Here is a 21,754-nt window from a genome sequence, read left to right on the forward strand (position 1 = left end):
GGTTATTTCAAGTGTTTCCACCCAACTGTGTTGAGTAACTCCAAAGAAATTGACTGTTGTACTCTAAATTTTTAAACTGAGTTAATATAAAGGCATTGAATATTTACAGTATTTAACTGAAATAACAGATAAAGTCAAAATTAAGATGTTTCATATGACTTACTAAACATAGTTGTGTGAAACCACTTAAATAAATTAGAAAAAAAAAACATGCTTTGAGTTCAAGATGATCCCACACTGCTTTTATAATGTTGAGGTCTGGCCTCTCCTTCCAGGTATGCTTTTACTGGCAGTGTGTTTGGGCTCACTGTCATGCTGAAAAGTGATGGCATCCCTGATCAGATGCTTTCCAGATGGCACTGCATGGTAGATCAAAATCTGGCTTTACTTTTCTGCATTCATAATTCTAATGTTAAAGCAATTGTGATAAGATGTAAGATCTCCAACACCACTGGCTGATATCCAGCCCCAAACCATAGCAGAGCCTCCATTGTGTTTTACAGATGGCTGTAGACACTCCTGACCTCCTCCCTGCATACTGACAGCAATTTGGATTCATCACTCCATCAGACCTATTGCTACTGATTTTCAGTCCAGTTCTTGTGTAATTTGGCAAACCTCAGCCTCACCCTTTCTGTCTCTTCTTTGAGAACGGCTTCTTGACAGCCACCCTTCAAGTGAAACAATTTCTGAGGAGACCTCGGTGAACAGTATATGGATCAACTGAAGAGCAACATCAATCTCTCAGGCCCCGTGTCAGGTCTTTCCTGCATTTTTTTTCCTGTTTTTCAAGGACATAACTTTTAGATACTGTTTGTCTGCTATAATTTTTGAAGTTTTTAAGTCTGCCACTTCTTTTATCCTCCACTTGCCAAGTTTCTTCCGATTTTTTAAAGAACACACTGCACGCCATGCCAAAATGTAAACAAATGATGTGTTTTTGTGCCTAAATATAAAATTCAAAATTGGTTCTTTGCTAAATGGTCTGTTATGTGAACACTCGTTCATGCCTGCAATTAGGTGTATTTTTGTGCTTGAATGATTCATTGGTCAAGCCATCATGTTAGTGTTAAGTGGCTTAAGAAACAACTACAATAAAACTCCATTCATTTGAAAATGGTAAAGTAGAAGGAAGGACTGAACTAAAAATGAGTGGAAAATCTGCCTTTGTCCAAATAAAAACCTTGAAAGCTCTTCAGAAACCCCAGAGCACTATTACTCAAGCACAATTTCAAATATACAATAAAGTCTGGCTCCTTAAAAGCAAAATTTAGACAAAAAAAATAAATAAAAATAAAAATAGAATTTCTAAAGACTTCATGCGTCAAGTCAGGGGATAAGAGCCTACTCCTGACAGAGCCAGATTTTACCCATTGGGTATTATCTGGGGATAAGTGGCATATAGAGCAGGGAAATTTGTTGTATTTAGAAGACTTTGGACTTTGGAAAATATGTATATTCCCCATATAAATTTATATTTATATTTCCCATTAAGAGTTCTCGTGTTGGATGGTTAAACACAGAAGAAATAGGTTATTATTGCTTTGATGGTAATAAATACAATAATGAAAACAGAACATATCCTTCCAAGACAAATCTGGGTTCACAAAAACAGCCATTCCTTGTAGGCATGCAATGCCATTTGTTTTCACAGTACATCCAGCAGTTTGATGTTCATGATGGAAATTATTATTATATTATTGCACCACGATTTACTTAGAATTGCTCATTTTCAACGCTCTGTACAGCCCGACCACCCCCATTCTAAACACATTTCACGGGCTTGGCTAGTACCTGTAAATTGAATAGTAATTACAATTTAGAAAGACGTGTCTGTATCTTTGTAATCATAGACAGACAATTTAAAACAAAGTGCATATTGCAGTTAATGATCCATACATTCAAATTATATGGTTACCCACAAGTGCTACCGGGTGTGTATCTTTATACATCAGTGACTTCATAAGCGACGTCGACACTGCCGTCAAAATAATGAACTTCCTTCTCTTCTGCCCCATTAGTGGAAAGGGCCGCTAAACACTGTGATACCTCACCGATGCATTCATATGTAAGTATTTATATCCGCGATGAGACGCTGACACTTTATTTATTACACTACCATTAGCCCTGTAAAACTCAATGTAAGCGAAAGCGGAAGTATGCTACAGAGTACTATCTTGACTTACCGATGAGTTTCCGCCCACATCCTCCTTTTACCAATGAGCTGTGCCGGCTCGGATTCCTCCAGGGCCGAGGGAGTTCGCGGGAAACCGGGTATAGTCGGGATGCAGCATAGATAACTCGGGAGTTTAACCGCTTTCTTTGTTACAAAACCCGTGTGACATTACCGATCAATTTTAAGCTAATGCCGTTAAAAACGGAGGTGTGACACAGCTTTCTTACCCTCTATGCTAATATCTGGCGCTAGTTAGCGGGCTGTCACATCGTGCATCACGTTGTGCTTCATACGGCTGAACAGGAAAAAAATACGGCTGAGTAGGACGAGACAAAGAAGTGCCGCTGTCAGGCACATAAAGGACCTGGTAAAATGAGTCTCTTCAATTTAGACCGGTTCCGTTTTGAGGGGAGGCCATGCAGCAAGGACCAGGTTAACGGGTCAAAAAGTCTTGAGTCTGAAAAGGAGAACAAGCCAGGTAACCAGCAGCTACATGTAGGCTAGCTCTGCATTGCTGATAGCTTGATGTGTTGAAATGCTATCGTTAGCATTACCTGTATCACTTTAACAGCTCAGCATGGCTTTCCTCCGCAGCAGTATTAAGGTAGATATTTAGAAATAATGCTTTCAATGTATAGCTGGCCATTTACACAATCAAATATTACACATACAGCATAAAAGACAACAATGTTAAGCCTTTTCAGAAATCCTATTAGAGATTTGAGATGATGTCAGTCTAATCTTCATCTTTTAGTAGCATACTAACACTAAGCTCAGTATTATGATGATGTCTTGTGTACCAGGGTTCACAAGTCAACCATAATTTCAGGATTTGGTCCTTTCCATATCCACCTTCTTTAACTTCAAGTTCCATGCATGTGGATATGTTCCATGTTTTGCCAAGAAAAACGTAAAAGCAGTCAGGTGTCATACAATTTGTAGTATCACTGGTCTTCAAATCATGACGAAGACACACTCTAATTGTAAGTTAAGCAGCAGAAAATTGAAAAACGAAACTAGCTGCTAAATCTGCATAAGAACCAGACAATATTTTTCCTGCAAACATTAATTTTAATATATCGAATGAAATCTCTTTGTCTGCTGTTAGGAAAACATCTACCAACATGTTTCTGCTGTCTTTTTTTTCCCCCAGCCCGGACAAAGCCTGTCAAAGCCCCACCAAAATCCCACGCCCGAGGAGTTGTTTTTGAGGAAGTCTTTACTGTTGATTTAGAGGAGGATGAAGTCATTTCTGAACCAAAGACCAAGATATCTTTAACAAAAAAATCCAAGTGTGTATATGCTAAATTAACTAGTAATTCATTTTTTTTCCCCAAATGTATGCATTCATTCACTCATCCACTGCATATTTTAGAGTTGTTATCTTTCCTTTATAGCAAGCCTGCTGGTAAAGCATCCCAAACTGTAGTGCTGGATGATACGGACAATGAATTGGATGACAAATTGAACAGGCTAATAGAGATGTTTCCTCAGCTGACAAGACCGGATGCGCTGGAGGTGAGTCTTAATAAAAGGTTTTGTCTCTTTATGCATCAATGCCAGTTTCCAAGTATAAAACATTAGGGTTGAATGCTTTGATTTTCAGTATAGAGTAAGGATAGGTGCCAATACGAGCTCAATGGTCTTTCCATTTCAAGCTACATTTTTTAGCTAATTCTTTGCTCAGTAAATAATAAGCTCACTAATGTTTACGATTGATTTTCTTTAACCCATGTTCATGTACTTTAGTTAAATTTGTGTGTGGACTGTAAACTGCTAGCGTTGAATATAACTTCTTCATAGGGAATACCTCAAATAAGTTATATATTATTTATGCATGCTTTTGAAATTATTTAGTGTTTAAAAATCAGAACCAGCCCTGCTGCCTGGTTTTTTTTTTTTTGTTTTTTTGGGGGGGTTTTTGTTCCTTAAATTCAGTTTCAGCACACTACCCAAATGTAGCATTTATAATGGTGATTCAAAACTGTATTTATATATTAGCCACTTCAAATTTAGTTACTGTTCATTAGACATGATCCCTTCGGTTTTTTCGTTCAGATTGTTGAAAGTACAAGCACACTGGATGGGGCTGTAGCTGCTTGCCTTTTAAAATATGGTGATAAAGAAGGTAAGTATTTATTTTACTTTTCATATTGAGGTTTATTTTATAACTTAAAGGGAAATCTTTAGCGTTCTACAAAGAATATACCAAATCTAAACTTATAGAGAGTAATTAAGAGTAAAAGCAAAAAGCAATTATTAGGTGTGAAAAATAATTATTCCAAATATGGGAGCATGTTATTGTAAAGATAACATCCTCTTAAAGTGATTAAAGTATATAGATCTGTTTCTTAATTAGTTAGATTTATTAGGAACACTGTCTGTTTTGTCCTCTCAGCCCCGAGTCAAAGCAGGAAGAGAAAGCAGGATGGAAGCAGCAGCTCTAAAGACAGTGTTGAGATTCAACCTAGCAAGAAGACAAAACCATCAGCGGTAAGCCTTCTAAGTGTGTCTTAATGGTTTAAAATGGAAAAATTGTGCATCTTTGCAACACTAATGGTGACTTCAGTCATGATACAGCATGAAAACTGTGCACAGAACATCGAGAATACTTTAATTTTCTTTTAAACAGAAAAACAGCATCATTTACAAAAACTGATAAGACTTAATCCAAGATGCAAATTTGCCAAATGCACATTTCCTGTTTTTTGTTGTTGTTTTTTTTTTGTTTTTGTTTTTTGTTTTAAATTAAAATGGTAATTTTATTACATTTTTTTTTAAATGGACAGGCCTCTGATGAGGAAGAAGATGAGGACAAAGAGCTGAGCTGGGAGAAGCAGGAATCTATGGTCAGAAGACTGCAGAAGAAATTTCCTGACCAGGATAAGGTGGTGAGTGAGAGAATGTCACAATTAACATTTCCACTGATGTAAAACATATGTTATAAAAACTGTATAAAATGGCCTGCAACACTGCAATACCACTGAAAAGTAAATGTGTCAATGTGCCACTTTAGTTCGGCTGGCTGAGAAGGCAACCCTTGCTTTAGTGTCCTGGTTCAATTCCCCCTTCTCTCACTGGCTCTGCCTTCTTTTTTACATGCCACATTCCTAGAAGGCCAACAAGTAAACTTAAAATATACATACAGTGCTTGACAAATTTATTAGACCATGACCAAGTGTATGGTTTATACAACAGCTGCATTCTACAATGGTCAATCCACCAGTATGTGCAACCTCTTTAAGAGAAACTTTTGTTTTCATCCCCTAATAAATGTATTAAGCACTGAATAAAGGTGGGGAAGATGTAGTTGAACATTTACAGATGAGTTCAAAGCAAATTATATTGACACAAAATAGTAAGAAAAGGAAGTCGGTCAAAATTACAGCTGTTTCTGAAACAATGTTTTGTGTTAGTTTGAGGACTGATCTGTAGTCTGTGTTGTAGGAGCTAAGGATGGTGCTGCAGGAGCATGACTGGAATTTTGAAGATGCTCTGCAGGTCCTACAGATGTTCACAGACACAGGTGCAAATACAACAGCTGTCATTGTTTAACAAGCAGTATATATGTACTTTCAATTCAATGTTGAAGTGCTTAACTGGTTCTGAAACCTCTGTTTGTTTTCTGATATTAGATAATACAAGTTTCAGCTCGCATGGGTCAGAAGGAAAGGTATCCAGCAAATCAAAGAAGAAAGACAAGTCAAAGAGAAAGCTGAGCCACCAAGAAGACCAGAAAAATGGTGAAAAGAGGCAAGATTATGAGGAGTTTGAAGACCATGTCAGCGAAACGGAGGATGACAGTACAGATGATTCTGATAATACAAAGGACAGTGAAGATGATTCTGACTTGGAAGACAACGAAGACTCCAAAAAGAAAAGTGCCACTCTGTCTTCTTGGATTGTAAAAAAATCTGGTCCAGCGGCTTCATCGTCCTCTGCCAACAAAACTACTACCTCTTCCTCGCTGAAGCCCTCTTCCTCGCTGAAGCCCTCTTCCTCGCTGAAGCCCTCTTCCTCGCTGAAGCCCTCTTCCTCGCTGAAGCCCTCTTCCTCTTCATCTGCTGCCCAGACTTTGTCCAGATTTGCCAGTGGGACCAGCATAGCTAAGAAGCAGGCGGCAGAGAGAAAGAGGAAGGCGCGTGCCTCAGATGAACATGTCAGTTCAGAGGGCGAAAACGACTATGAAGACACAGTAAGCAGCGAGTTTGAGGATTCAGATGATGAGCTGGACTCTAACGTAGGCATGACAGAAGTGAAGAAGGAGATTCTTGCATTCTTCCGGGATGCATCATTAGACGAACTGTCACTAATGTCCGGGTGCTCCATTAAAAAGGCACAGAAAATTGTGGAACTGAGACCCTTTAACAGCTGGAAAAGCTTGGTAAGAGGCCATGTGTTTCTAAACAAGAAGCATGAAACCACAAATAGATTTCCAGCAGGTTATTTATGTTAAATAAAACAGTTTGATCAAGTTTTGGTAAGAAGAGGTATAAAAACAAAGGGCTGTATTCACAGTCTGAAATCATCTGAGTGAATGCAACCTTTTGTTTATGCTTTATTGGCTGGTTCTTCAGATAACATGCTCTGTTCAGCACAATAGTTTTGTCACAATAGTTTTTCTTTCTCTCAACACTTCTATCATCAGAGGGTAAATATGCAAAGATGGATAGCCAAGATTTATCAGGATGTGTACAAATAGAGCAGTAATGACTCCTCTCTATATTTAGTCAGATTTATTTGTCATGTTAATTGTTGTTTGATGTTTTTCTCCTCCAGGTTGAAGCTCTCAATAAGAACAATGGACTTTCAGAAGACTTGCTGCTGGGCTGCAGAGTCGTCCTCAAGGAGAGGAAGGTTGTCCTGGGGCTGATGTCCAAATGTGAGACGATTTCATCAAAAATGGTCAAACAAGTCACTCAAGTGATGGAGAAAGGGACAGGAGCCATGAAACAGCCCAGAGTGCTCAACACTCAGTGAGTACAGTGTAATTCTTGGAAACGGTTTGTGAACCATCTTAAATTTCTTAAGTTTTTTGTGTAGTATAACCAACCAACATCAGATTCTAATGCAAGGGTTCAAAGAAAATATTCTGAAACGTACTTCTAGAAATTAAAAGAAAACTGTCTCAGAGAGTTCAGGCTGTGTTGAAGAATAATGGGGAAATAGTAGTTCAGTGGTGGTAGTGTGTGGGCTGTTGTGGGCAGCTTCAGACTATCTGCAGAGAGTGTCTGTTGTCAAATCGGGGCAAGTGTCAAAAATATGTGGTACAGCCGGTCTGTGGGCCGCTCTTGCATGTACTGTTATTAGTTCATCTGTCAGCCATGGGGAAGAATGAAGTTACAACATATAAAGAGCTGAAGTGAAACAGTGTTTAAAAAAAAAAGTCTCCACTGCAGTCACTGTTTGTACTTTTCATGCTATATTTTCTGATGGGTCTTTTTGTTTGCACAATTATTGAATATATCTCTGCAATTATTCCCATTTTCCTTGGAAAATATAAAAAGATGAGGGTCAGTTCAAGATATTTGTGCAGTACTGTCAATTGCTTCAATAATTTGTAACCAAAATATTGAAATTTGTAATAAAAAAATCAGTTCTTTATTATGAGCAAGATTGTTTAAAATGTCTTTACAGAACTTTAAAAAATATTTTGTAAGTTGATAAAGGAGGCTTTCTGTTGTCATTTCAATGTATAAAACAAGCAAATGTGTTACAAAAAATAGGCGAGTATAATGTGCTGAGTATTAGAAAGAAATGTCTGAATGTTTTTGCTACTGAGTGAAAGCTGAACGCTGATCTTTAACATATCTCTCCGATGTTGGAAGGAAAGTGCAGAATTTGCAACCAGTGTAGGAACCAGTGTAGGAAGACTGAGGTGATTTGTGACCTCAGAATGAACTTTGCCTTAACTGCTATTATAACAGCTTTTCATCATTTTTTCCATAAATTATGCATTACAACTTAGTGAGTCAGAGTGTGTTTGGGAAAAAAAAGACAGACCAAGTTCTTTTTCTCAGTCTGTAATTATTGTTGTTCTTCAGGTTCCAGCTGAAACCCTATCAGCTAATTGGGCTAAAGTGGCTGCTGCTTCTTCACGAACACAAATTGAGCGGTATCCTCGCTGATGAAATGGTGAGGCAATAAGCTTGGGACCTGTTGTTAAATGTTAAATCCAACAGGTCCCAGGTATAAGTTTGTTTTTTTTCCTCCCCAAAAAGTATAAATAAGGATACTGATTTAAAGCAAATGTGTTGTTTTAGCCTAAAAATGGCAAGAGAAGACTGTTTTGTGCAGTTGGTCAACATTTTGTTCTTAATATTGTTGAGAAACAACAGTGTTCAAACATAAATGTTTGAACATTGTTGCTACTCTTTGTGTCTCATGTCTGATTGTATCGCTTTGTCTCTTTCACTGTCCAACCTGCAGGGTTTAGGGAAAACTATCCAGGCTATAGCATTTCTAGCTCAGCTGTACCAGAATGGTATTGAAGGGCCTCACCTCATCACTGTGCCTTCTTCTACACTGGGTAATGAACTCCACATGTCATGCGCTTTGCCACTTCACTTTATACCGTGTAATCTTCAGCTTGAATAATAGTCCACATAGATAGATACTTTATTGAAATTATAACTTGAAAATTGTAACAGAACAATATACATACAGATTTTTATCTTCATTAACATTTAAGGTACAAACTTCAATATTTTGATCTGAATCCTTTTATTTATATAAAACCTAAGGAAATGATTATTTCTGACCTGTGTTGTTTTCAATCTGTCTGGTAGATAACTGGGTCAGAGAGATGAAACTCTGGTGTCCAGATCTCAAAGTTCTCGTCTATTATGGTAAGGTTACAGTTAAATTAGTTTTGCTAGAAAATAAAACTGAAACAGTTTTAGGAACTTGATGATTTTTGTTCTGTGGATGCATGATGTTCACTTGTAAATATGCATAATCTGAGGTGATTGTTAGAAGTTTAGTTTGATGTCACATGTCTGCTGTGTGCACTTGCACCTTTAAAAAAAAATTTTTTTTTAATTGTGTATTTGATTTTTGCTTCAGAATGTTTGTATCTGGCCTTGCTTAAAAATCTGTGAACATTTCCTCAGTTTGTAAACAAAGCATTGTGTTTGTGTTCCTTTATTCTGTATAGGATCTATAGAAGATCGTCGCTACCTCAAACATGACATCCTGAATGGAGATGTTGACTTCAATGTCATTGTGACCACGTAAGCAAACACAGATCACTCATCATTTTAGCAAACATGCTACCAGGAGATCGAATTAGTGCAGTGAAGTATGAGCTCCTGGAGCAACCTATAGAAACTTTTCACTCATACCTTTGCTTTTATTTCATTTGTTTGTTTTACAGTTATAACTTGGCAATAGGAAACGACAGCGACCGCAGCCTATTTCGTAAGCTGCAGCTGAAATATGCCATTTTTGATGAAGGCCACATGCTGAAGAACATGAACTCTTTGCGCTATCGGCATCTTATGGCTATTAATGTAAGCTGACCTCTGTGTAGTCTTCTTCTTTTTTTTTAACACCACTGTGGTTTTTCTTTGTTGCGCCTAACGGGGTTCGGTTTCTGTCTGGTTCCCTGTAGACAGAGCATCGCTTGCTGCTGACAGGAACTCCGTTACAGAACAACCTCTTAGAGCTGATGTCTCTGCTGAACTTCATCATGCCATCTATGTTCTCCAGCTCCACTACCCAGCTCTCAAAAATGTTTTCTATGGTAAGTGTCTGTCAAGTTAAGTTTGTTTTGACAGAAGAAGTGTTTTTTTGTTTTGTTTTTTACTTTTTAAGCATTAATAACTCCAGAATTACAAGAAAATACAACTCTTTTCTCTTTCTTCTTATGTTAAACTATAGTCGGTCATGTCTTCTCTTATTTAATAAGAATTTGAGTGATTAAAACAGCTCAAATACCAAAACAGGTGCTGCATTAAGGAACAGGGTTCGAAAATACACTTGAACCTCTGAAATTAACTGATTATTTATTGTCCCCTGGTTTTCACTTTATTGACAGACAGATGTCATGATCTTCTGCTTCACAGGTTAAAACAGTGCAAGAAGAACAAGCAAAATCTGTTTAGGAGTAGCGTGTGTCATTGTTCTATCTCCTATCTGACTCAAATTGCTTGTTACATTGTCTGTTAGAAATCACATGAAGAGCAGAGTCGTTTCGAGAGGGATCGTATTTCTCAGGCCAAACTCATCATGAAACCTTTCATCCTCCGACGGCTCAAGAGCGAGGTCAGTTAATCTGGGAAAGTTACTGTACAAGGATTATGAGAATTTCAAGTATTTGGAATGAAAGCCTGCAGTACAGCTTTAGTTTTTTTGCCCAAAATGTGTTAAACTCTTAATAGTAATGAACTTCATATTCAAGTCATAATTGAGTTAGAATTAAATAAATATTCAAACAGTTTCTATGAAACTCCTTCTTGTCTGGAGTTGATCTTATTTCAATGACTATTTGGCTAGAAGATAAGCTTGCAGGAAAAAAATGGATGCTGTTGTGCATTTCAATCTTTTTGTCAGTAGTTTTAATCATACACATTTACAGGGATTATATATACTGTATAACTAATGGTGCTTCTTTTTCCCCCCAAGGTCCTTCAGCAGCTTCCAGCAAAGGAAGAGAAGGTGGAGTTCTGCTCAATGAGTGAGAAACAGCAGGGTCTGTACCAGAACCTCTTTCAGAAACTCAAATCCACCACGAATGGCGAAAGTAAGCCCCATTTTAAATGAACTGGGTGGAATTAGTGCTCTTTAGTATAACTGGGGATACTATTTTACAGTAACATAGAACGATGTTTGATTAATAATTTCTGACATGCATCTTCTCTTCAGAGCGAGAGTTGTGTAATGTGATGATGCAGCTGAGGAAGATGGCCAACCACCCTCTGCTTCATAGACAGTACTACACCACTGAAAAACTAAAAGCCATGAGCAAGCTTATGCTCAAGGTGAGGATACTCCCCGACAACCACTGTTTGTGTTCTTTATTGTGTTTTGTTTGTCTTGTTGGCTGAACTATCGATTAGCTCATGCTAAGACAGTGAGCCCTCCGTCCACATTTCCGAAGAATCACTACTATGTTCTGGAGGACTCATTGTTTTTGTGAAAGTTGCACACAGTGATCACCTAATAAGTCTTTGCTGATAGTGTTCAAGTTCAATGTCACGTTTGGTGGTTTTCAAGGGAATTTGATTCTCATTAGTCATTTGTTCAATACAACCAATGACATGAAAACATCACTTTCTCTACTTCACTCATTACAACAACCTTATTGACATTCTAGTTTTTCATTCTGTTATCCAGAAACTTCAAGTTGTGATATTTAGCTTGCAGATTTGGCTCACAACACCAAACATTTAGATTTCTTTGCCATCATCATTTTTTTGGATCCTGGTACACTGTTGACTAGCTGAATGCTGGACTTTCACTCCAACACAAGCTGGAAACCGTGAAGCTGTTGCATTAGTACATTTTCATACATTTTGGGTTGTCTCTTTTTCTCTCTCCTCAGGAGCCAACACACTTTGATGCAGATCCTGTTCTGATACAGGAGGACATGGAGGTGATGTCAGATTTTGAGCTGCATCGTCTGTGCCAGCAGTACTCGACCATCAGCTCCTACCAGCTTGAAAATGATCTCCTGTTTGACTCTGGAAAATTCCACCACCTTACAAAGCTGCTGGCCTCACTTAAAGAGAAGGTAGATAGAAAGATACCAAACCATTTCATTCTGCGTTTTTGATTTTTGGAGCATAGGTTTAAGATTTTTTTACAGCACAACTTTCCTGTCATGATACAGGGGGACCGAGTGGTATTATTCAGTCAGTTCACCATGATGCTTGATATTGTGGAAGTGCTGCTGAAACATCTTATGCATCGTTACATCAGGCTGGATGGATCCACACCCATAGCGGACAGGTGGGTTTCAAATATTGAAATAAGATCATTGTAGCTAACAAGGCATCAAGCATTTGATGTTATTAAGTCAAAATCTTGTCCTTTAAAATTATTTATTGGACTTCATTCTTGTGGTTCTCAGTCATATAGGTCATGCTTATCTAAGGAGCTTGGAAAGAAAAGCGACTAGACTTCTTTAAACTTCTTTCTTTCAAGAAGTCCAGTCACTTTTCTTCCCAAGCTCCTTAGATTCTAGTTATATTCTATGTTCTGCAAACCAGTAGAATAAAGTCGTAACGTGATTTAAATTTTATATCTAAAGGTCAAGTTTGTGCACATGTGGATGTCTGTACAGACACTTTGACTGGAACTTCAACAACAACAGATATTACATTACAGTAAAAGCACTTTAAATCCTGCAGAAGCGTTTGTTAAAGTTTAAGCTGTTTCAAAAGTTTAGCACATCTGTTATTCTAGCTGTTGCATCAGGTAAAAATGTGTCAAATTGAGGGAAATGGAAGCAATGTCTGTTCAATTCAGCGTGTACCCACCTGTAGCTGTTACAATGTTTTCTTTCTCCTTCAGGATTGTGTTGATTGATGAGTTCAACACAGACCCTGACATATTTGTGTTCCTGCTGTCAACCCGTGCTGGCGGCCTCGGCATAAACCTGACCTCAGCTAACGTTGTCATCCTACATGACATCGACTGCAATCCCTACAATGACAAACAAGCAGAGGACAGGTGTCACCGTGTGGGCCAGACCAGGTTAGATGGAATCTGTGTGCAATCCTAGATATATTTTACTCAATAATATCTTGTGATTGTGCCTTATCATGTCAGTAACTGGGCAGAAAAGAGTTTTGCAATATCAATGCAGGTTCTGTTGGGAGGACATTCTGTGGTTAGTAATTGCAATTACAGGACCTCCTTGGGTGTACATGGTTGTGCACATGCAGTGTGTAGTGATGGATCTACTTCTGTGTATCAGAACTGTACAGGTGATTAAGCTGATCAGTAAGGACACTATAGAGGACTGCATCCTGCAACTGGGCAACAAGAAACTAAAGCTGGAGCAGGACATGACCTCATCTGAACAAAGTAAGGAGATATTTAAAGATATGTACTGTACCTATTTTCACCGAAGGTTTCTCTAGTAGATAAATTAAATTAGATAAATGCATTTGTTTCGATTTTTAAAATAAACATGAACAAAATACTCAAAACATAAAAAAACAGTAGTGAGGATTTCATTAAGAAGTTCTGGCCTTTAAGGCCCAAAGTGTGCTTCTGTTTTAAACATGTTTAGCTGCTTTCACAATAAACTCACCAAATGGTCAGAGAGATTATTGCGCTGCTTCCCAGCGTGATGGCCCAACTTTGACAGTTTTTTGGTAAATTCTTTCCCCCCTCAAACTCTGGGGGATTTGAATTTATATTTTAGCAAATAATACTGTCTGGCCATCTCGCAAGATACAGAGAAAGAGGCGTCCTCTTTCTCTGTATCTTGCAAGTAAACACCCAGATCGATACTCTGTTCTGCTTCTTTCTGTCTCTGAGTGACATTTTTACACACCACGGCCGCTATCTTTAGCTTATGTGCACAATATATTTTTGTCAGATAAAGGGTGCAAGCCTCTGACTGCAGTGTCTACATCTGTAAATATGTGCTTTTGATTTCTGCTAAAACTCCAGCTGACTTTAAAAACTAAAAAGAAAATGTTTTGGGGTTTTTTTTTTTTTGTTTTTTTTCAATCTGTAACATTTATGTAATGTCAAGAAAAGTGCATGAATTCCAGGAGCAGTTATTGGATTAACCTGATTTTATTGTGAAAAATGTGGGAAATTGATTAACATTATTAGGCAGGTGAAGTGCAAACAATAATGAGGATTGAGAAAATAACTCACAGGAAAATTTAGATATTTTTTTGCAGTGTGTAGCCTGCCTTTTGTTAACTGGAATAGGTTAGCCAAGTTGGTTAGGATAATGCAAAAATAATGCTAACAAATGATTTGTCCTTTAGGTGTTGAGGGGACCATACCTGAGGATATGGCATCTTTGATCAAAGCCTCACTGGGACTGTGATACACAAACATGCGAAACTTGAAACTGTACAAATGCATTTGTATGGGGTCTCCTGAGATTTTGGGAAGACTTGAGTATTCTGACTGAGCTAACACCATTGTGTCTGTACTTGAGAACTGCTGTAAACCATAAACTGCCATGCAAACACTGAAATCCGATAGATCAGATTTACAGTGTGACATGGCAGCTGTGCCTAAAACAGTTTTTACATACGCACAGTTTTTGCTCTCACTTTGACTACAAGACCAGTATAAACTGCATTTTAGCCTCTGCATTTTGTAAGTGTACCAAGCAGTAAAAACTTGAAAGAGTGTGATTTTTAAATCTTTAGTAATAAAAAGGCATTTAAAGTACACTATCACACTGGTCTGACAGAATTAAAGTGTCATTTCAGTTTAAACATATGCAGTGTTGCACTGCTCACATTCAGATAAAAGTAACATAGTGGTAAGGAGAATGATGCTTACTTGCCAAACTTTGATACAGGAAATATTTCAAAATCTAGGACTTAAAGAAAAAGGTTCGAGCATGGAGAATGGTGGATATATTTTTACCCGTCGGTCCATACAGTGTTACATATGTTTGCGTGTTCAGAAAAATACAGTTCAAATAGCAAGTATACTGAAAATGATATTCACCTTAAATTACTCTACCATTTCTGATTTAAAATTTGTGGCTGCATCACATGCATTTGGACTCTGTCAGTGTTAAGTGTAATGTCTTACATTTCATCCTGTTGTCATATTCTAATTGCATATTTAGGAAAGGCAGACTGCATCAAGCATACAGATATTTTAATTATCCTAGTATGTAAGAAAAAACCTATGGTGCTTGAATTTCTTTCATAGCTGTTTCTACTCTTTTAATTATCGGGCCGAGAGAAGACTTTTCGATTTAATAAAGCAGCTGCCGCATTAGTGTGCTGTATAAGTAGATAATGTGTTGTTATTGTAAAAGTGTTACTGTAAAAGCTTTTACTAAGTCATTTGTATGTTTGTTTGTTTTTTTTTAGTTTCCTGTCAAAACTGAATAATAAATATTGGAATAATTGTTTGTGTGGTGTCTGTAACAATGCACCAGTAGAGGGAGCCAATGACAATTTTTTTTTTAAACTATTATTTTTCTATCAGAGATCACAAAGATCCTCCCAAAGCCAGAGTTGGTAACGGTCTGTAGTAGTATACATTTCATAAAGGCTTCTATGCTGAAATATAATTACATTTCCAATTTTTCATTTGGGGAAACAGTAAAAGATTCTTTGATTAATCTAATGAAAGAGTGCCAAAATAATCACAGAGCAATAATATAAGAAATTACTAATAAACTGAAATTGGGAGCTCTGATATTTTTTCCGAAAATAATTGTTTGTATAAGTGTGTATTGTTACCTTGTTATCAACTCGCTGATGTAGACAGTTCCAACAGGCTTAAGAAAACTCAAGGGTACTGGTGAAACTGGTGATGTCTTGAATCATTTTTTTTTTCATTTTGGTATATACAAAAATGCTGCTGACATGTCTATAGAAGACTAACAACAAGTAAGCTGTCAAAATGTATCAATACAATATAATGTACAATTGCACACTTTATCATTCATTATATCTGTATATCATTATAATGCATTCATTTCAGATTAAAAAATTAGGAAAAATTTGTTCCTGTAAAAATGTGCTCAAATACCCCATCAAACTGGATCACCCCTGAAGGTCAGCAAAAATGTTGGTGCACATTTTACCAAGTTGTTCTGTCATATAGGCAAATCACAAGAAGGACTTAATGTCTTGGAAAACAGAACCACCAGATGATTATATAGAGTACTGTGCAAAAGTCTTGAGCCATATCTAATTCGTTTTTTGTTTCCAAGAGTTTATTGTAATTTTTAAAGTGTCTTGGTTTTTATTTGGACACTCATTTAAAGTCCAGTCCTTGTACCATGCAACACTGCCCATGGCTCATTCAAGCATAATAAAAAGCCCCTATTCCAGTACTGTCTATGCACCGATAGCTCGGCAAAGAAACAGTTTTAAGTTGTCTTTAGCCATTTTGTTACTAGACTGCTTTCACAAAAACATATAATTTTTATAGTATGTATAATATAATTTCTTTAGTTTGCAAATGTCAAAGATGATGCATTTTGAGAGAAACAGCTAAAACTTGACATATTTCAGCATGTTGTGCAGTGTGTCCTTAAAAATAGGACTTAAATAAGTCAAAGACCTGAGATGGTATCTGAGAGAGAAATCTGCTTTTTCAGTTTATCCATCGACCAGTCGCTGAAGCATCATCAGAAATGGTCTCGAGAGAAAAATGGCTGTCGAGGAGCTGTTCAAGTAAGGGAAAGATTAAAGGCTGGGGCATGACCAATTAAACAAGAACTGGACTGAAAATTAAAAGCAACAGGTAGCCATTTGTAAGACATGGTGGAGAGACTGACTTGGTTTGGGGCTGCGTTGTAACCAGTGGTTTTGGAAAACCGTCTGAATGGCCACAGCTTATTTTTTTTAGCATGACAATATTCTGTCTATGCATGCAGTAAAAGCATGCATGGATAGAAAAACACACAAACACTCAGTCATAGATCAGAACCTGGACCTCAACAATATTGAAGCAGTCTGGGGATCATCTTGACAGAGAACAGAGCAAAAAGCAGCCAACATACAAAGTACAGCACTGGAATGTCCTTCAAGAAGCCTGGAGATCTACTCCTGAAGGCTACTTAAAGAAATGCCAAGAAAGCTTGTCTAACAGAATTCAGGCTGTGTTGAAGACTACAGGTGGTCATTCCAAATATTGACTTTTAAGCTCATTACAAATGTACAAACCCTTATTTTGTCTTGGATTTTTTAATAAATGTTGATCTTGTATGTTGCTGCACCTAATTCCTGTTTTTGTAGCAAAATATGGAGAAAATAAGAAATGAGGTACAGACTTTTGCACTGTACTGTAAATCCATAGCTAATCTACTCAGCATTGGGGGAGTATCGTCCACACCTATATCCTGTCAAGTGAGCATCACATTTGATTCTGTAGGTGAAATAGAGAACTCCTTTGCGCAGCTGACAGCTTAAGGAATGAGTTCCTCGCTCTGGAAACACAATACACCTCCCTGCAATATCATTGTAGAGCACGTCCCTATCCCAGACTTCAAACCTCAACTCCTGACCCAGTTCCACTGAGCCAAAGTCATAGGTGGCATTCCATATCGGGTCATTGTCATCCATCACCGTGTCAGTCTCTTCATATATGCCATTGTAGAAGATCTTCACATAGGCATCTGTTTTTGTGAAGGTGTCTGCCCTCAGGCCTGCAGCTCTGTGAATCTCCAGTTGGAGAGTTCCTCTACCAGCCCTTAAAGGGCAACAATTATGGTCCAGGTTGGGAGTCGGTGAGCAGTTCTTGAAACCAAGTTGGTCTTCCTTCAGCTGGTTCTCTTTTATGTACTCTGAGACAGTCCTGATCAGATTAGCGCTGATTTGTGAATCCTCCACCAAGTGATGCAGAGGGAAGATGGCATAAGAAACCACATCGGGGTTGTCATGAAGGCTGTTCATCCAGCTGTGGTAGGCTTCAGATGGGTCCTGCTGGTAGAGGATGTCAGGGAAGTACCTCTCTCCTCCAGTAACCTCAATCTTATGGGTCATGAAGCCTTGGTAAAAGCCCATGCTCATGTTGCCTTTAAGGAGGCTGTCACACCTGTTGGAGAAAGATGCATTGGCAGGGAGGAAACCCAATGCCATACGGAGTTCAACATTCAGGCAGTTTTTGATCTCTGCCTCTGAAAAGCCCTTCAGGGTGGCCAGGCAGGTCCTGAAGGCAGTGATTCGCCTCACCTTACCACCGAGCTGGACCTAACACAAAACAGTAATAGAATGCATTATAACATCACCATTATTTTGCACCAGAAATGCTTTCTACAGCCTACATACTGCAGCATGAAACCCCTGTGTATCCAGCAGTTTCACAGACCTGGTGTATATAGTGTGTTCCATAAGTGTCTATTAGCCGTCTGTATAGGGCTCTGTTCTGGCTTGTGTTTAAACTCTGTGGGAGTCTCTTGAGATGCTTTGTGAACTCTGCACTCAGCGGTGGATGATCAGCCAGCCTGTAGCTGCAAAAACAAAAGGCATGTGGAGTTCAATCATGACACAACAGCAACTGAACCTTGCTTTTCTGTAGGAGGGACGATAAGCAGCTCAGTCCACTGAGTCCAACAATTCAAAAAGTAAACATTTCTCTCACGTTGCAATTGAGGTCATCCTTTCAGTTGTAGCACATACAACTGAAAGGATGAGCCTGTGTTGCTTTACCTGTAATAGGTGCAACTGATTTCATGAATGGCAAAAGTGGCTTTGTCCACACTGTGCTGCGAACGTGCAAACTTTGCTAAATCTGAGCGGCTTCCTCCCAGAACTGCCTTTCCAATGTTGTCAAGGCTCAAACCCAAATCCCAGTTGTTGTTAACCAGCGAGTTGGAGCTGCGCAGCAGGGAGTCCACAGAGTGGTGAAGTGCACTGGAAAGCTGCTTAGAGCAGCGGCTGAAGGGACGCCAGTCAAGCACTGAAGCTGGGAGTCTCTGAATCTGTGGAGCAGATGAAAGACAGGAAGTGGAGCGGGATGCAGGTGGTGGAGGAAAATATAGGAAGTTGAGGGGGAGGGAAAATGCAGGGAAAGTACAGAAAAAAAACTGGGTGAAGGAATGAACTTGAGGCTGATAAAGAGTGAGAAGGTTAAGCAGTAGGTTTCATGTTTTCACCTCTCCTTTTTGGAATCGGTTCGGACACAGTGTACAGGTGTGGTTGTCAGCTAGGTGGGCTTTGACATTGATGACATATGCTCCTGTCCGACGCATCCGCACCACGTCAAAGCCTTCTCCAGCCAGATTGTGGCCCGGTACAAAAGGAGCTTTCTCACACTGTGACCCTGTGCCACTCCGACAGGCCTGGACCCTGCAGTCTTCCAGCATAATTGGCAAAGCCAACATAAACAGGAAAATATGTCTCTGCTGGTATCCTCCTGCACACATGGTTACTTAAAGGTAACACAATACAGAGAGGGGGGGGAAAGGGGGTCAGTGGATTTTAATGGTTACGTTGTATAAGCACATTTTTGTAACTGAATTATTTTCCTTTGAAATAAAGAAAATGACAATTTTTTGATGTAAATGCAGATGGGCTTCTAATCCTCTTAAATATATAAGCTGTAATCAGGCCACAGATATTTTGTTAAAGCTGAGAATGTGCACATTAGTGGCATACATTCTTACCTTGTCCTAGCTTTCTTTGTCCTCTACGTTTCGTCGTTGTCCAGTATTTTTTCCACAGTCAAAATAAATCTCTTGATTTTAAGTCCCCCTCCTTATTTGCACCGTTGATTGCACAGCTCGCTGTAAACAATGGAACCTCAGGCTGACGTCTCGATCCTGCTGGAAATAAAATCACGGTTGGACGAGCCTTAGCGTTGCTGAGAGGCTGTGCTGGAAGCCTGCTGCGTGCACACTTTGGTCTATCATCTGCCTTTTGAAAAAACCATGGAGGGAGTTGCCTGGCTATGCTGCTCTCTCCCACTCTGTCTCTCTCCCTCTCTACCCCAAGGCCTTCCCAATTTCCTCAGCATGAGCGGGTTTGTTTTTATTCTCAAGACCCAGTTCTGTAAATCCCTCACAGCCCTGTATGTGTGTGCACGTGCATGTGCATTTGTGGGGGAGGGAAATTTTGTGTAGTCACGAGAGAAAAGATGAACAGTGGTCTGAGCAGTCTTTACGGGAAATGGGTGTGTATTTATGTATGTTTGTACATGTGAGTGTACAGTGCACGGGTGTATGTCTGCTGGACTGAATCTGTGCTTTCGTTCACATAATGTCTGAGCTGGCCTGTCTGTGTGCTGATAACCTTAGCAAAACCATGAGCTCAGCTTTGCCACTGTCTATTTCTGGATGTGGGTGGCGTGTTTGTGGTTTTTTCTCAGTGAGGACAAAGGAGAGAAACATGTCTTTATGCAAAAGGTTTCATTCAGTGTAAGAGGTAGAGAGATTTCATTTCAGTTCATATTTGAATAAAGAATACTTTGTGTGGTGCCACAGATTTATGCAAGTTTTCCTAGTGTAAGTTCCCTTCAGTGTTAAAATTTTGTTCTTTACACTTTATACTATACAAACTATAAAGCAGGTATACTATAAAGTTCCAATTAAATATGCTTTGTATCAGGTCAAAGATTTAGCACAAATTCATTTGTTGTATCATGAAAAAAATTTCATACACACCCTGATCTTTTGTGAGGGCTGTTTCCTTGCTGACCATGACAAAGTATAAAGTAAAACTGAATTAAATGTTTTATTTGAGGCAAATGTGCAAGCAAGATCTGACCTTGATCTCTCTAATAATCCTGTGTTTGTTTTAATGTCGGCCTTCACTGATTACCCCATCCCAGATTCACATGAACTGGCCCACAAGTACTTGAATTGTGTTGGACACTGCTGTGTATATAAGATTTTTGTCTTTCATGTTGTTTTAGTGAAGCACTGAGGTCTGCACTGCACTTTCAAGTTCCTGTGTATGATCTGTACATATGGTTTTGAAAATAAAGCTGACTTTGACTTTGACTAATATTAATGACTGATTAAAAATGGGTTGGAGTGAGAGTTGTGAACCTTGTTTGCCTTCTAAAGGGAGTCTACATGGTTAGAGAAATACCATTAATGAATACAATGATAAAATAAAGACTGATCCATATAATGTCTGCTATGCTCTAGTGCACTTTCAGAGTCACACCAGTTTTTATAGTAGGCCTTAGAGACAGAAAGTATCAACATATAAAAAAACATGTGATACTTTAGATTTGTACCCCAAAAGGTCGATTTTGTTCATCTGGACGTAGCGTTTTCAGTGGGACAAACATTTCGTCTCTAATTCAGCTGAGACTCAAGAATTCTTGAATCTCAGCTGACTGCAGGTTTCCCCAACCTTATAAACAGTTCATTTGCACAATGAAACTAGCACCACTGAATGAACAATGGGCTGTGAGGTGAATTCCTTGATCATTAATGTGCAAATTCTCATGACCATTGATCAACAAGTACTGATCAAAGTGGTGCTAGTGCTAGTTTCAGTCATTGTGCAATGTACTCTTTATAATGTAGTCAGCTGAGGGTGAAGAAGTCACTTGGATGAGTGATGAAACATTTCTCCAACTGAAAACGCTACGTCCAGATGAACAGAATCAACTTTTTGGAACCAGGTATTTGTCCAATTAGGCTCGTTAAACTCTAGTTTCTGTTTGCTTGTGTCCACTTTTGGCTACTTCTCCCGCACTCAACCACAGAGTACTATATAATACAACTGTAGCATAATATATGCCTATGAAAATCATTAGGACCTGTCAAAACATGTCCAGTTGCAAGTAAATGAAACCTCCATTGAGTTAATGAGAAAGACACATTTGCTAGTTCTTCTTGCTGGAGGACAGCAAGAAGAATTTAGACGCTCTCAAATCTCATGTTCCCCCTGCCAAAAATGAAACAGCATCCTCCAAAAGAAGTTGCCCGGTTTCATGCCAAGGTAGGTATCC

At 38.6% G+C, this 21,754-nt stretch overlaps 2 protein-coding genes across 3 annotated transcripts; one reads left to right on the top strand and one right to left on the bottom strand.

Annotated features, from left to right (window-relative positions):
* The first annotated feature begins 2,196 nt into the window (after positions 1-2,196).
* Positions 2,197-15,242, top strand: smarcad1a (SNF2 related chromatin remodeling ATPase with DExD box 1a). Of its 2 annotated transcripts, none has more exons than XM_005452096.4 (23): positions 2,197-2,654; positions 3,330-3,468; positions 3,574-3,694; positions 4,235-4,304; positions 4,575-4,669; positions 4,966-5,067; positions 5,624-5,702; positions 5,812-6,560; positions 6,956-7,152; positions 8,221-8,311; positions 8,606-8,705; positions 8,965-9,024; positions 9,333-9,408; positions 9,552-9,687; positions 9,789-9,920; positions 10,346-10,441; positions 10,802-10,919; positions 11,042-11,157; positions 11,721-11,909; positions 12,009-12,127; positions 12,692-12,874; positions 13,098-13,207; positions 14,131-15,242. In XM_005452096.4, the coding sequence occupies exons 1-23, from the start codon at positions 2,549-2,551 to the stop codon at positions 14,190-14,192; spliced, it is 3,246 nt and encodes a 1,081-aa protein (XP_005452153.1). In that variant the 5' UTR covers positions 2,197-2,548; the 3' UTR covers positions 14,193-15,242. The 2 variants fall into 2 exon arrangements, with proteins under 2 accessions (XP_005452153.1, XP_019221557.1); XM_019366012.2 differs by lacking the exon at positions 2,197-2,654 and adding an exon at positions 2,656-2,780.
* prf1.5 (perforin 1.5) lies at positions 14,537-19,889 on the bottom strand. The gene is made up of 5 exons (XM_003446129.5): positions 19,455-19,889; positions 18,945-19,219; positions 18,499-18,770; positions 18,158-18,299; positions 14,537-18,039 (listed from the first exon to the last, which is right to left on the bottom strand). Exons 2-5 carry the CDS (start codon positions 19,212-19,214, stop codon positions 17,152-17,154), a joined length of 1,572 nt encoding a protein of 523 aa, XP_003446177.1. The 5' UTR covers positions 19,215-19,219; positions 19,455-19,889; the 3' UTR covers positions 14,537-17,151.
* Positions 19,890-21,754: the final 1,865 nt, after the last annotated feature.

The sequence above is a fragment of the Oreochromis niloticus genome, linkage group LG12 (assembly GCF_001858045.2).
Source record: "Oreochromis niloticus isolate F11D_XX linkage group LG12, O_niloticus_UMD_NMBU, whole genome shotgun sequence".
Lineage (NCBI taxonomy): Eukaryota > Metazoa > Chordata > Actinopteri > Cichliformes > Cichlidae > Oreochromis > Oreochromis niloticus.